General features: G+C 43.1%; 1 protein-coding gene across 1 annotated transcript; it reads right to left on the bottom strand.

The window, feature by feature from the left end:
• Positions 1–5,920: 5,920 nt before the first annotated feature.
• On the bottom strand, positions 5,921–12,059 carry LOC101356490 (butyrophilin subfamily 1 member A1). The gene is made up of 7 exons (XM_004384033.1): positions 11,981–12,059; positions 11,383–11,730; positions 8,769–9,050; positions 7,653–7,802; positions 7,123–7,143; positions 7,003–7,029; positions 5,921–6,594 (listed from the first exon to the last, which is right to left on the bottom strand). The coding sequence occupies exons 1-7, from the start codon at positions 12,057–12,059 to the stop codon at positions 5,921–5,923; spliced, it is 1,581 nt and encodes a 526-aa protein (XP_004384090.1).
• Between the last annotated feature and the right edge of the window lie 304 nt (positions 12,060–12,363).

Raw genomic sequence — 12,363 nt, 5'->3', positions numbered from 1 at the left:
AGACATACGTTATTTGCTAAATGTGACAATCTGACCTACTCTCAAAGAGGCTGAGATAGTGAAGATCCAACTGCTAGGTGAGGTTTGGACCATACTTACCCACGTGTGTCTGGAAAACACTCAGCAGCTCTGTCTGTGGTAGGTCAAACATACCTGCCATGACCTCCAGATCCACACTTCTTGTGCTTGGGGCAGACTTATCACTTAATCTCTCAGTTAATATTTATGAAATAATTAATATGTGCCAGGCACTTTTATTTGTTTGCAAGCAAAACAAAATTTCTGTTCTCATGGACATTTGCCTCTCTGAGAAGATAGACAATAAAGAAAACAAATAAGCATATAATTTTGAGAAGTGTAAGTGCTTCAAAGAAAAACAAAGCAAGGCAAGGGGTCAGAGAATAGTGGAGAGGGGTTGGAAGTAGGATGCTATGTTTACAGAGGGTGGTTAGGGAAGGCATTTGAGCAGAACTCAAATGAAACCAGGGGTGAGACATATGGCTATCCAGGGAGTGAAGGCCAGCAGAGGGAACAGCAAGGACAAATGGCTTGAGACAAGAATAAAGGAACAACAAAAGCCCTCTCTGTCTGGAAGAAAGGAAGTAATGAGAGAGTAGAAAGAGATAAGATTGCAGAGGTAGCCAAGGGCCAGGTGGTATAGGGTGGGACCTTCCATATTAGGGAACCTGAGTTATATCCTGACTGCACTGGAAAGATATTGGAGGATTTTAGTGACATAATCTGATTTGTCTTTAAAAACAATACTCTAGCCCTTGTATGGAGAACCGACTGCTAGGGGCAAGAGTTGAAGCAGATGCTATTTCAAAAATCCAGGTGAGAGATGATGATAGCTTAGACCAGGGAACTGGAGGTAAAAGAGGAGAGAAGTTATCACATTTAGGATACATTTTGAAGGCAGAGCTGACAGAACTTACTAATGGATTACTAATGGATGTGGGGAGTAAGATAAAAAGAGGAATTAAGGCTGACTCCTATGTTTTTTGGCCTGAGAAATGGGGCAAATGCTAGAGCTATTAATGGCAATGAGGAGGACCAAGTGAGGAGTGAGTTTGCCAGAGGGAATCCAGAGTTGTACTTTGGACTTGTTAAATTTGAGGTGCTATTAGTATATACAGAAGCCCTGGTGACACGGTAGTTTAGAGCTTGGCTGCTAACCTAATGGTCAGCAATTTGAACCCACTAGCCATTCCATGAGAGAAAGATGTGGCAGTCTGCTTCTGAGAAGACTTACAGCCTGGAAACCCTGTGGGGGCAGTCCTGCTCTGTTTTAGAGTGTCACTATGAGTTGGAATCAACTCAACGGCAATTGATTTTTTATTAGTATATACTTCAGTTAGTTATTTGTAGTCAGGTTAGAATGGAATTTCAGGTGCTTCTGAAATCTTATGGTAGGTGTCTTAGTAATCTAGTGCTACTATAACAGAAATATCACAAGTAGATGGCTTTAACAAGCAAAAATTTATTCTCTCCCAGTTTAGGAGACTAGAAGTCTGAATTCAGGGCTCTTGGGGAAGGTCCTTGTCTCCTTTCGACATCTGTGGGCCAGATGTTCCTTGGAGATCTCCATGTGTCTTGGCATCAATCTCTCCCTGGGTCTAGGAGGTTCTCAGCACAGAGACCACAGGTCCAAAGGACGCATTCCACTCCCAACTCTTCTTTCTTGGTGGTAGTGAGATCCCTCTCTCTGCTCACTTCTCTCTCCTTTTATCTCTTGTAAGGTAAAAGGTGTGACTCAAGCAAGGGCGTGACTTCAGTGAAGCAGTGAAGGATGATGACTTAAGTAAGGAAGTACTTAAAGGGTGTGACTCAAGATATACTCCACCCTAATCCATGCCTTATTGGATTTATAACACATAAAATGGGGGATAACTACATAAGATCACAAAGTGGAGAATGACTACATCATTACACAACTGCCAACTTACATTATTACATAACTGCCAAACCACTGAGAATCACGGTCTAGCCAAGCTGACACATATTTTGAGGGGACACAATTCAATCCATGACAGTAGGTTTTGGTGAAGCATTGGAGGTGAGACATTTCTTGCCTTTTAGAAGATTCAGAAATAAAGCTAGAGTTACTGAGACTAATCATTTCCTCTAATCACTCAGGACAGTTCTGGTACTGGTGCCAGCTGGACAGGAAGCCGCAAGGCAGGTTCTCAGGTCATCAGATAAGTTCTTCCTCAGGGGTGGATCATGTGAGCCAGAGCCAGGGGGAAAAAAAAAGGCATTGGTTTTTTCCAGGAATTTACCACTAGCCAGTACTGTGCTGGAAACCCTGGTGGTGTAGTGGTTAAGAGCTACAGCTACTAACCAAAATGTCAGCAGTTGGAATCCATCAGGTGCTCCTTGGAAACTGTATGGGGCAGTTCTACTATGTCCTATAGAGTCCCTATTGGAATTAACTCGACAGCAACGGGTTTGGTTTTTGGTTTGGTACTGTGCCAGGTGACCAGGAAGAAAAGCAGGAAATAGAGGGGAGGAGGGAGGTGTCACAGAGCTGACTAAAACCTGTGACTGTTTTTCTCTCCAGACTTAGAAAAGAGTTCCTGTGGCAGCCCTGTCTATTCTGGTAGTAAAATTCCCTTTCAGGATACACATCACACATTAAACCAACAGAACAACTGCCTGAGGTTCCGAAGTATTTTTAAGAAGTTTGAACTTAAAAAAAAAAAAAATTATTTTCTCAAAGTACAATTTAATCACAATACTTTTCAAGCAGGGATAAATGGTGTTCTCCTCCAAAGAGTACAGTGTGGGGTGGATGGAGTGTGAGGAAGCAGCAGGGAAAAGAGGACATTGGCTGCTAGGGATATGTGAAATGATGGAGGAGCCCTTTCTCTCTGGTTCTCCAGGTGCAGGTTCTAGGTGCAGGCAGAAGGTAGCATGCTGCATGGCTTTTTTCTTCTCCTATCTTTCCTTAAACCTATAAATCCCCTGAACCAATAAGTCCAACCTTGGTAATTTCTCTCAACTGTTTTCTGAAGCTCCAGCCCCTAGATTAACTTAACCTGTCCTCCTACTCAGCTGTGGTTTGCTCAGTGGAAGATGATAGGTAGGTAGAACACCAGCATTCTGGTCCTGTCTTGGCCACATGCTATGTGTCTTTGATCAAATCATTTTATTTCTCATGGCTTCAGTTTCCTCATCTCTGAAAAAAGGTGCTTGGAGTAAATGTTGACTATCACTTCTCACCCTAGTTCGATTTTGTTTTCATCTCAACCCCTTCGCAAAGAAATCCTCTGTGGTTTCCTGATTTAAAGCCAGTATGCAGCTTCATTTTAAAACAATCTAGTAATATTTCCATTGAAATGTGTGTGTATATATATATACATACATACACACACACATATATATGATCTTAAATTCCAAATCAGTAGAAAAACACCAGAACCAAAATCAAACATAAATGGATATGGAGTCTGGGAGCTGACAAGGACACAATGTGGATAATGGAGTATTATTGTCACATTTCTCTTAAAGTAGAATGAATGTGATGTTAATAGACCTGTCCGGTGCTCTGACTTCCCACCTAAGAGTGAACATTTGGTTTTAATTTGTCATGATCCTCTGTGAGGGTGGCAGGTAGAATAAAAATTTAGAAGAGTTGGTTTTTAGTTTAATCATGAGACATAATGTGGCACAGTAATGAATATAATATTTTACTGTGAACATAATTTGGAATTTGGAGAAGTTGTGGTTTGACAAGTAATAGGTCTGATTTTGATGATTTCTCAGTAGAAGGCATACATAAAAGATGATTTTTCCCACCATTTGGTGACTGGGCAGCCAGGCCAAGTAGAATTGCATTAAAGTCAGACTCTATGTGAAGGGGACTATTTCTAATGCTGGTTTAAAGCAACAGAAGGTCAAGTGGGCTTCTCACTGAACCAGGAGGGCCTTCAAGCAGGAATCCAAAGAGACCCCTTTCTGGGATGGTGTTTTCCAAAGATGACCTAAGTTTATTTATTTATTTATATGAGGCATTACCATTGAAGATGTCCCAAACAATTCCCCCTCCTGGGAGAAGTACAGTTAATTTGAAGGGATCGCTTCATTTATCCACACCAGGAGTCAGTTACCTTCCTGGTGGTAGAAATGGAGTTGCCACCCAAACAGAGGCTGAGGGAAGCCATTGTCACTGTGACCTTTTTATAAGTAGTTGGGCCCTGGTGGTCTATGCCAGTCTGCCATCAGGCCTGGGATGGGTCTTGAACTAGATAAAATGGCACTGCTTTTGTCAGCCTTCTTCCCATGCTCACAGATTTCTTTTCTCTGTTTTTGTTTCAGTTCCACCTGTTGGGATGAAGAAAGGAAGATACAGAGGCTGCTTTCAACAATGGGACAAAATTATTTATTAGGTAAAGACCATGGGCAACATATCCTGGAAACTGGAAGAATACAATGAAAATGGAAAGTATGAGCCTGGATAAATTTGGAATCCCTTGGTGAGACAAACTCCAGGAAAATGGCCGAGGGCAAATACAAACAGGTGCAATCAGACTTCCAGTTGCTCTTAGAACAATGACGCAGCATTTGGGGGATGCTGAGGAGAAGCAGCATGTAGGAAAGCTGGGTGGATGAGGAGAGAGTGGACGGTGGCACCATGTGGAAATGGATGGAAGTTGAAGCTAATTGAAAGGGTGTCTGGAGGGTTTGGACATTGGATGAGGGCTGAGGGGGCAGGAGGCTGAGACTGGCTGATAAGTGGTAATGGTAATATCATTGAAGGACAATTCCTAGGAAATGCCTTTGAAATGGAGAGATGCTAGATCAGAAGGAAAAAAACGGGGAACTTGTGGAGCTAACAAATTGAAATTGGACTAAATTTCTAGGCAAGGGAGAAACAGCAGGAGGCAAAGAGAGGAACAGGGCTTGAGGAACGATCATGCAGACAACTTTGAGTTTTGTCAAAGATTTTCTCTTCTATCAAACTTTTTGTCTGATCCTCCAGCTCTGCTCATCCTAGCTCCTCTCTATTCCTCTTCCCTATAGCCCAGATCCCACAGAAGTAGGGCCTGTCTCCTCCACCCTGAAGGACATGGCATGGAAATTTTTTTTTTTAAATTTTTATTGTGCATTAGGTGAAAGTTTACAGGACAAATTTGTTTCCCATTCAATAGTTTGTACATAAAGTGTTCCATGACATTGGTTTCATTCCCCACAATGTGTCAGCGCTCTCCCCATTTCCATCCTAGGTTCCTCCTTTCCTTTTGTCCTTCTACCCTTTCCTGCCTTCTCATCTTTGCTTTGGGGAAAACGTTGTCCTTTTGATCTCTTACAATTGATTGTTCTAAGGAGCATATTATTCTCAGGTGTTACAGTTTATTTTATGGGTTGGCATGGAGAATTTGAGATTTAAGCCCCCAAAACTCTAGAGTTCATTGTTGTCCTGGGGTTTACCTCACTTTCCTCCATCCTGGTGTCCCCTCAAATTCCTTTGTGGGATTTCAGTCTGGAATCTTTCCTTCCAAACACCATTTGGGTTTTATGCTTGCCTACAACCTGTTCCTCTATGTTCCCCTATTCTAGACACCAAAATGTTTCTGCCACAATCCCATGCCAGCCTAACTCCATCTCAATCCCTGAGCTGTTCTTTGAGTTTGCTCCAAGTCCCTCCCTATTGGATCTGGCCTCAAGAGATAGGAGAGCACTAAAAGCAGTTTAAGGGTCTCCTCCCCAACCCCAACCCCCAAATATTGGTACAGACACAGATTAGGAAGGTCTTACACCCTACCCTCTCTAGCAGCAGTGGCAGCACAACTTTCCGAAGTTTAATTTATCTCTGCCCAACAGGAAGACACAGGAGCTGAATGAAGCTGACAGCTGAAGCCTCAGGGATAATGGGGCAGAGGGGTTAGAGAAAAAGAAAGCAGCTGAGCTGAGATAGTCCTTAAGGTGCCCCTTGGCCGGGTTGGGTAGGGATCAGTTTAGAACGGAGGGTGTCTGTATCCCTGGATGCAGAGTCTTCCACAATGGGGGACATTGGGATCTCCTTAGAAAGGTCCAGGGCATCAGCAACTACTGTGACCCCCTCAAGCCCATAAGTGATTGGGCAAATGGTCAGGGGCTTCTTACCACAGGACCATAGGCAGAAGAAGGGCCGGAGGGGGCCAGAGAAAGAGACCTTGGGGAAAGTATAGATAAGGGATCCATCAGACATATTGTAGAAGGAGATGTCTCCTGATTCATAGTCCAGGAAAATCCCAACACGGTGGGGGGCTCCTGCCAATGGAAGAGGGGTCCGGAGTGGGGTGAGTGCCCAATACCCATTTCCATACAACTCCACAGCCCAGAACCCATTCTCAGGAGTCATGGGGTCAAATCCTTTCTTCAGCACATTCTCCCTACACACTCCGATCGCCCAGTCGGTCCTGTCTCCCACCTCCACCTCCCAATAATGTCTTCCTGAGGTGAAGGTCTCACGACCCAACACACAGGGCCAAGAGTCAAATCTCTCTGGTTTTTCAGGCAGTTTCTGTCGTGAATCTTCCAGTCGGACAGATTTTGAATCCTCATACAGAAAGAGATGGGGATGGGCCGTGTCTGGGTCCAGAGTCACATCAACTGGAGAAAGTAAGACACACGAGTTCAAGAGTCAGTGAATGTTAGAGGTTTCAGGACCTATCTATCCCTTTCTCCAAAGAAATAGAACACTATTTTAGGAATTGACAGGTCTTCTGAGGAGAAGAGCTGTTTGGCCTGTTCAGCTGTCTCCATTGCCTCCAGGCTCCCTCCCTCATCAACAGCCACAGGATGATATAAGAGCTGACTGTCCTCAGTGACTACTTGGACCCTTTCTGAGGGGCTTGTGTTCTGGCTATCAAGGAAGGTGTTGAGGCCATTTGCTATCACCTCTCCCCTCTCTATCCTCATCACTAAAATGATGTTAGTGTTTTCATTTCCAAGTATCGTAGGACTTTGAATCCTTCAGCAAAGAGACTTAGAGGCCTTGAGAAGTTCAGAGCCACTGACCTGCATGCAGTGTAGCCTTTTTCCATTCTGCAATGAAAGAGAGAGATTGTCAATGACAGGTTATAGAATCAGAGAGAGAAAACTTTGCAGGTGAAACAATGACAAGAAGACTGAACTTACCGAGCTCTTCCAGGAGTTTCTCTGGAAAACAAACAGAAATATCTCAATGTCCGATAGAGGTTATGAGGGAGGGGATAAAACTGATGTGGGAAACACATCAAGGAGGAAGTGTTTCATTCATGAATACCTGAGTATTGACACATTATCAATAAATCAAGAACAAGGATTTTTTTTGTTTGTTTAGTTTTCTAAGAAATATGTAGGAAGTTCCTACTGGCTTGAGATTAGATCTTTAATAATAAGACATTGCTACCAGGAAACTGAGTTAAAAGTGAGGATATGGTCTGAAGGTGGGTAGTGAGTAAACATCAAATTTAATATCTCAGTTAGAACTGGTTCTGACTCTGGCTATGCTCCAAATTCCCGTTCTTCTTCATCATATTGAATATTTGTGACTTCTGGATCTTTATAATCTCTTCCAGCTTTGATCTAGAATCAAGTTTTTTCCCGCTGGAAATCATCCTAAAGGATTTAAATGCAACCCCACTCTGAAGCACTCCTGACGAGTAACCTGGGATTCTGTGACTTACCTTTAGGGCTGAATTCATTCTTCCTCTCTCTGAATCTTTCCCTGTATAGTCTCCAAGTGAAAAATATGGACCCAGTGGTGAGAAGTCCTAAGACTATCACAATAACAGCCACAGCCACCATCCAGGGAGTCAGTCTTGGAAAGATGGGAGCTAAAACAAAATCCCCAAAAAGGACATCTGTTGAGAAACTCTGAGCAAGTCCAGCTTCTCTCTTGATTCCAAAATGGGTTAGAAGAAAGGATGACCTGGACCTCTCCTACTCCTCCTATGTCAAAAATAGTGGTTCCGGTGCCAGTCTACACTTTTCAGAAAAATTTTGAACTTGGGTAGAAGAGAGCAGAGAAAGTAAGGAATGAAGTTGAACAAGAGTTATTATGGGATATTATTTGTGAAATAAAGAATATAGTTGATCAATTCTTGTTATTTTGGAAATTCCTCCTTAACTATTAATGCCAATGGGGATAAGGGGAGTAAATAAGGAAAGGGAAGTGACACCTCTGTGTGTAACATCCTGTTGCTGTGGAGTTGATTCCAACTCATAGTGACCCTATAGGACAGAGTAGAACTGACCCATAGGGTTTCCAAGGAGAGGCTGGTGGATTTGAACAGCTGACCTTTTGGTTAGCAGCCAAGCTCTTAATCACCGCACCACCAGGGCTCCATGTGTGTAACATAATGGGACTGAAATAATGATCAAAGAATAAGGCAAGATTTCTGTCTGAATCAGAGTTAGTATCTGGGGAATAAGTGGGAGAATCTGCTTCCCTGAGGACCTTGAAAACATAGCGAGGAGAAGCCAAGAATGGAAACAGTAAAAATAGAAAAACGACTTAGACTTCTTGTTCACTCAAGGACAGAAGACTCTAGATTAGAAAGGCCCCCAGTGACAAGGCTTGTCTACCTAAGATGTATTTTCAAAGATGGAAAACCTGGAATTTCTATGAGATCTAGATAGAGTTTATGCCTTCAGAATCTTTACTCTTCTAGTGAAGCTGGTGAGCTTCTTCAAGTCAGCAGGTAAGGAAAGTGGACAACTCTATCTGTAAGGTCATGGCTGGGCAGGTGGTGTGGCCCTGAAGCTGTGTCAACATATAAAACAACATTAGTTCCACTAACCTGGTATGGAAATTCCTACTTCCTTCTCCTGGCCAAGAAGAAGGTTTTGGATGCAGCAGGACACATTCCCCACGGAGTTGTCTCCGATAATCAGTGAAGCTGCCACAGTGAACAGGCCTTCCTCATCAGGATTGCTGGACTCTGATGTGGATGGAAATTTCTCTCCTTTGGGAGTTCTCCACTGCACCTGGGGCTCTGGGTACCATCCAAATGAAGAACACTCCAACCAGATCTCACCTCTGTCTTGAACTTCCATATGGATGTGAGGATCAGAGCCTAGAGCTATGGAGACAGAACTGGCCTTAATTCTTTAGTGAACACCCTTCTGGGAGCGTTAAAACCATAGGGCTATGTAGTTTGAAAACAGACAAACAGAAGCACAAGGGGACTGGGAATGGGAAGAACTCATCTCCGTACTTCATTACACAATGAATCTGAGGTACCAATAGAGGGAATTTCTTACACCTTATCAGAGAGGGAAGTCATGTTGGAATCTAGTCACTGGTCCTAACCCTAAAGGAAAGACAGGCATTTGAGGTAGCCTTTGAAAGACTGGCAGGAGCTTGGTGGACACACATGAAGGGTGTTTGTTCAGCTAGCAGGAACAGCAAGACTAATGGCTTAGAGACCACAAGTGGTCTATGTTGGGAGCTTCAGAAATAGGGGGGAGCGCTGTGGTTGGTAGTATTAAGGGAAGGCTTTGAGGAACAGGAGAATAAGATTGAGTGTTTAAGAATGAACAGAGAAGGAGTATCCTTGAGGAGAAAGAGGATTAGAGGATCTTTACACTGAGATCATAGATGACAGTTTAAGTTTCCTTTAGCTGTTATGCTGATTTAGGAATTTTAAAAAATGATTTCACCTTCATCTTCCCTCACACAATTATGTCTGAATATAAATCAGCTCAAAAGCTTTTTATCCCGTCTGTTTTGCCTAATTCTTTTCTTACAACTCCACAGAGTACAGGAAAACACTGAGCTGCAGTGTATAGGCCTTAAACACATGTCCACAACCACTGGTTTAACTCCATATCCCAAGTTTGCTTGTCTGTGTGAGAATGTGTATTCTTTCCATGAAAGGGGTTGCTGCTTTCAGCAGATTCTCAAAGGTATGTGTGATTCATAAAAGGTAAGAACCATAGTTTTTTTTTTTTTTTTAATTGAACTTTAGATGAAGTTTTACAGAACAAACGAGCTTCTTATTAAACAATTAGTACACATATTGTTTTATGGTATTGGTTAAGAACCCCATGACGTGTCAGTGCTCTCCCTTCTTGACCTTGGGTTCCCTATTACTAGCTTTCCTGTCACCTCCTGCCTTCCAGTCCTTGCCCCTGGGCTGGTATGCCCCTTTATTCTCATTTTGTCCTATGGGTCTGTCTAATCTTTGGCTAAAATGTGAATCTCGAGAGTGACCTTATTACTGAGCTAAAAGAGTGTCCGTAGGCCATACCCTCGGAGTTTCTTCAGCCTCTGTCAGGCCAGTAAGTCTGGTCTTTTTTTGTGAAATAGAATTTTGTAAGAACCATAGTATTATGCTACCAAATCTCTAGGTTTTTATAATCAACCTTCAAGATACTTCTTCCCTAAAAATGAAAGCATGTGAGTTCCACATGCTGTTGCTGCAGAGGCATCCTGTTATAAGGTAGAGGCCCAGATTTCACCCAAGAATTTTTCAAATGTTCTTTATGTGAATATATCTATGAAAGGCAATATATTTGTATATTCAGAATTTTAGAGCAGTCTAAGGCACAGTAAAGATTACTAATTAGGAAACCTTATGTCATATGGGTTCGCTATGTGTCGAAAACTGACTGGAAGGCACACAACAACAACAGCAGCAACAAGGCATAGTAATAGCTGACAAGTATATAATTCTTTTACTGTCTAGATTTATTTCATTTTTGTAAAATCCTGCCATGTAGGTGCTTCCCCAGTTTTACATTAGGAACTATGGCTCAGAAAGAAATTGGCTTGATGCCGTTCACTAGTTAAGTAGGAAAGTCAGGCCTCAATGCACACTTTCCTCCTGAATGCCTACCATTGTCTTTAGTGTTTCACCTTGAATTTTGTCTTAAAGCAAAAAAGGAAACAAAAGTAAAACCTTTTCTGGGTGGATCAAGAATGATAACAATCATGCCCTATGACTTTAGGAAATCAGTCCTTAGGGACCAGTCCACAAAGCAGCCTCCGAATATGCAATGTGGATGCTCACCACAGCCTTGTTGTAATGGTGAAACATAGAAACAACTTAAATGTCCTATTCTGGGACTTGACCAAGTAAATTATGGTGTACTCGTAGAAAAGAACATTATACAGCCTTTATATCTTACATTTATTCAACTAATGACATGGGGAAATGATTATTCTATAACTGAGGGGAAACAACAGGAGGTAAGTGAAATAAAGCTGAACAAGAAAGACATCTTGCTGCTCTCTCCCCACTCTCAACTCAAGCCCTCTTCCTGCTCATCTCTCACTTATAGGTTTGCCAACTGCCTCCAACCTAAGGGATTTTGTGAAATAGAATCTGATGGTTTCCAAAGTAATTCGATCTATAGGAAAATATATATCACATGAGAGTCACCAGAGAAAGTCAAAACCTGTCTACTCACCAGCCACCTTCAGCTGCACCTTGGCCTCTTCGTAGCTTTCATCCTCTCTGAAAAAGCACCGGTATTCCCCATCATCAGAAGCCCTGACACCGTGGATCCTCACAGCCACGCGCCCCGCAGTGATGTTGTCGTTCACCAGTGTGGCTCTCCCTCGGTACTCCGGCATCTGCTCTCCTTCCTGCTCCACACCATCCCGGTGCACCAGCACGGCTGGCGAAACCTTCTTCCGGAACCACCGCAGCTCCATGTGTTCAGCACTCACGTTTGGGGAGAGGTGACAAGGCAGCTCGACATCATCACCCACCAGAGCCAGGATGGGCTCCTGGGGCCCAATCACATCAAAGTGAGCTGCACAAAAAACGAGCAGGGTCAGGGACAGGGTGTGTGTGAAGATGGGTGTTGAGGGCTGTCCCAGACCAGGCTCCTGAGAAAGGGCAGAGTCCCTTGCACTGTTTCTCTAATTCTAATGACAGCCTTAGGGTGTCCATCTGGACCCAGTGGAGGTAACTGAGGAGAGCCACATGGAATTGTTTACATATATTGAGAAGTTTCAACCCAATAAACGAGAGATAAAAAGAGAAATAGAAGGGAGGCCTACCTGAATCCAGCTTGGGGAACTGGAGGAGAAGGAGGGTGAGCAGACATCTGGGGAGGCAGGAGTTTGGGGAAACTGCCATCTCCATCCTTTCTGGACAGCAAGGTGTTGGTGTGAAGTCAATGGAACTTCAGTCTAGAAGATGAATGGGTAGACATCACTGTGGGCTCTGTAGACTCTGCTGCTTATAGTCCATTTGCATATGATATCTCTTCTCTCTCCTTCCTAGTGTGGCTTTTTAGTCCACTCGGCCATCAATACCTGCCCACTCATCACCCTAAGTTTGGTCAAGCATATATGAAACAACAAAATGAACCCTAAAACCCCAAAAGAGATTTTGGAAAAGGGAATTGTGTGACATAGTACCCATTAAACTCGTTGCCATC

This window comes from Trichechus manatus, unplaced genomic scaffold (genome assembly GCF_000243295.1).
Source record: "Trichechus manatus latirostris isolate Lorelei unplaced genomic scaffold, TriManLat1.0 scaffold00115, whole genome shotgun sequence".
Classification (NCBI taxonomy): domain Eukaryota; kingdom Metazoa; phylum Chordata; class Mammalia; order Sirenia; family Trichechidae; genus Trichechus; species Trichechus manatus.
The sequence above is the reverse complement of the archived record's forward strand: the minus strand, read 5'-3'. Positions and strand labels throughout refer to the sequence as shown.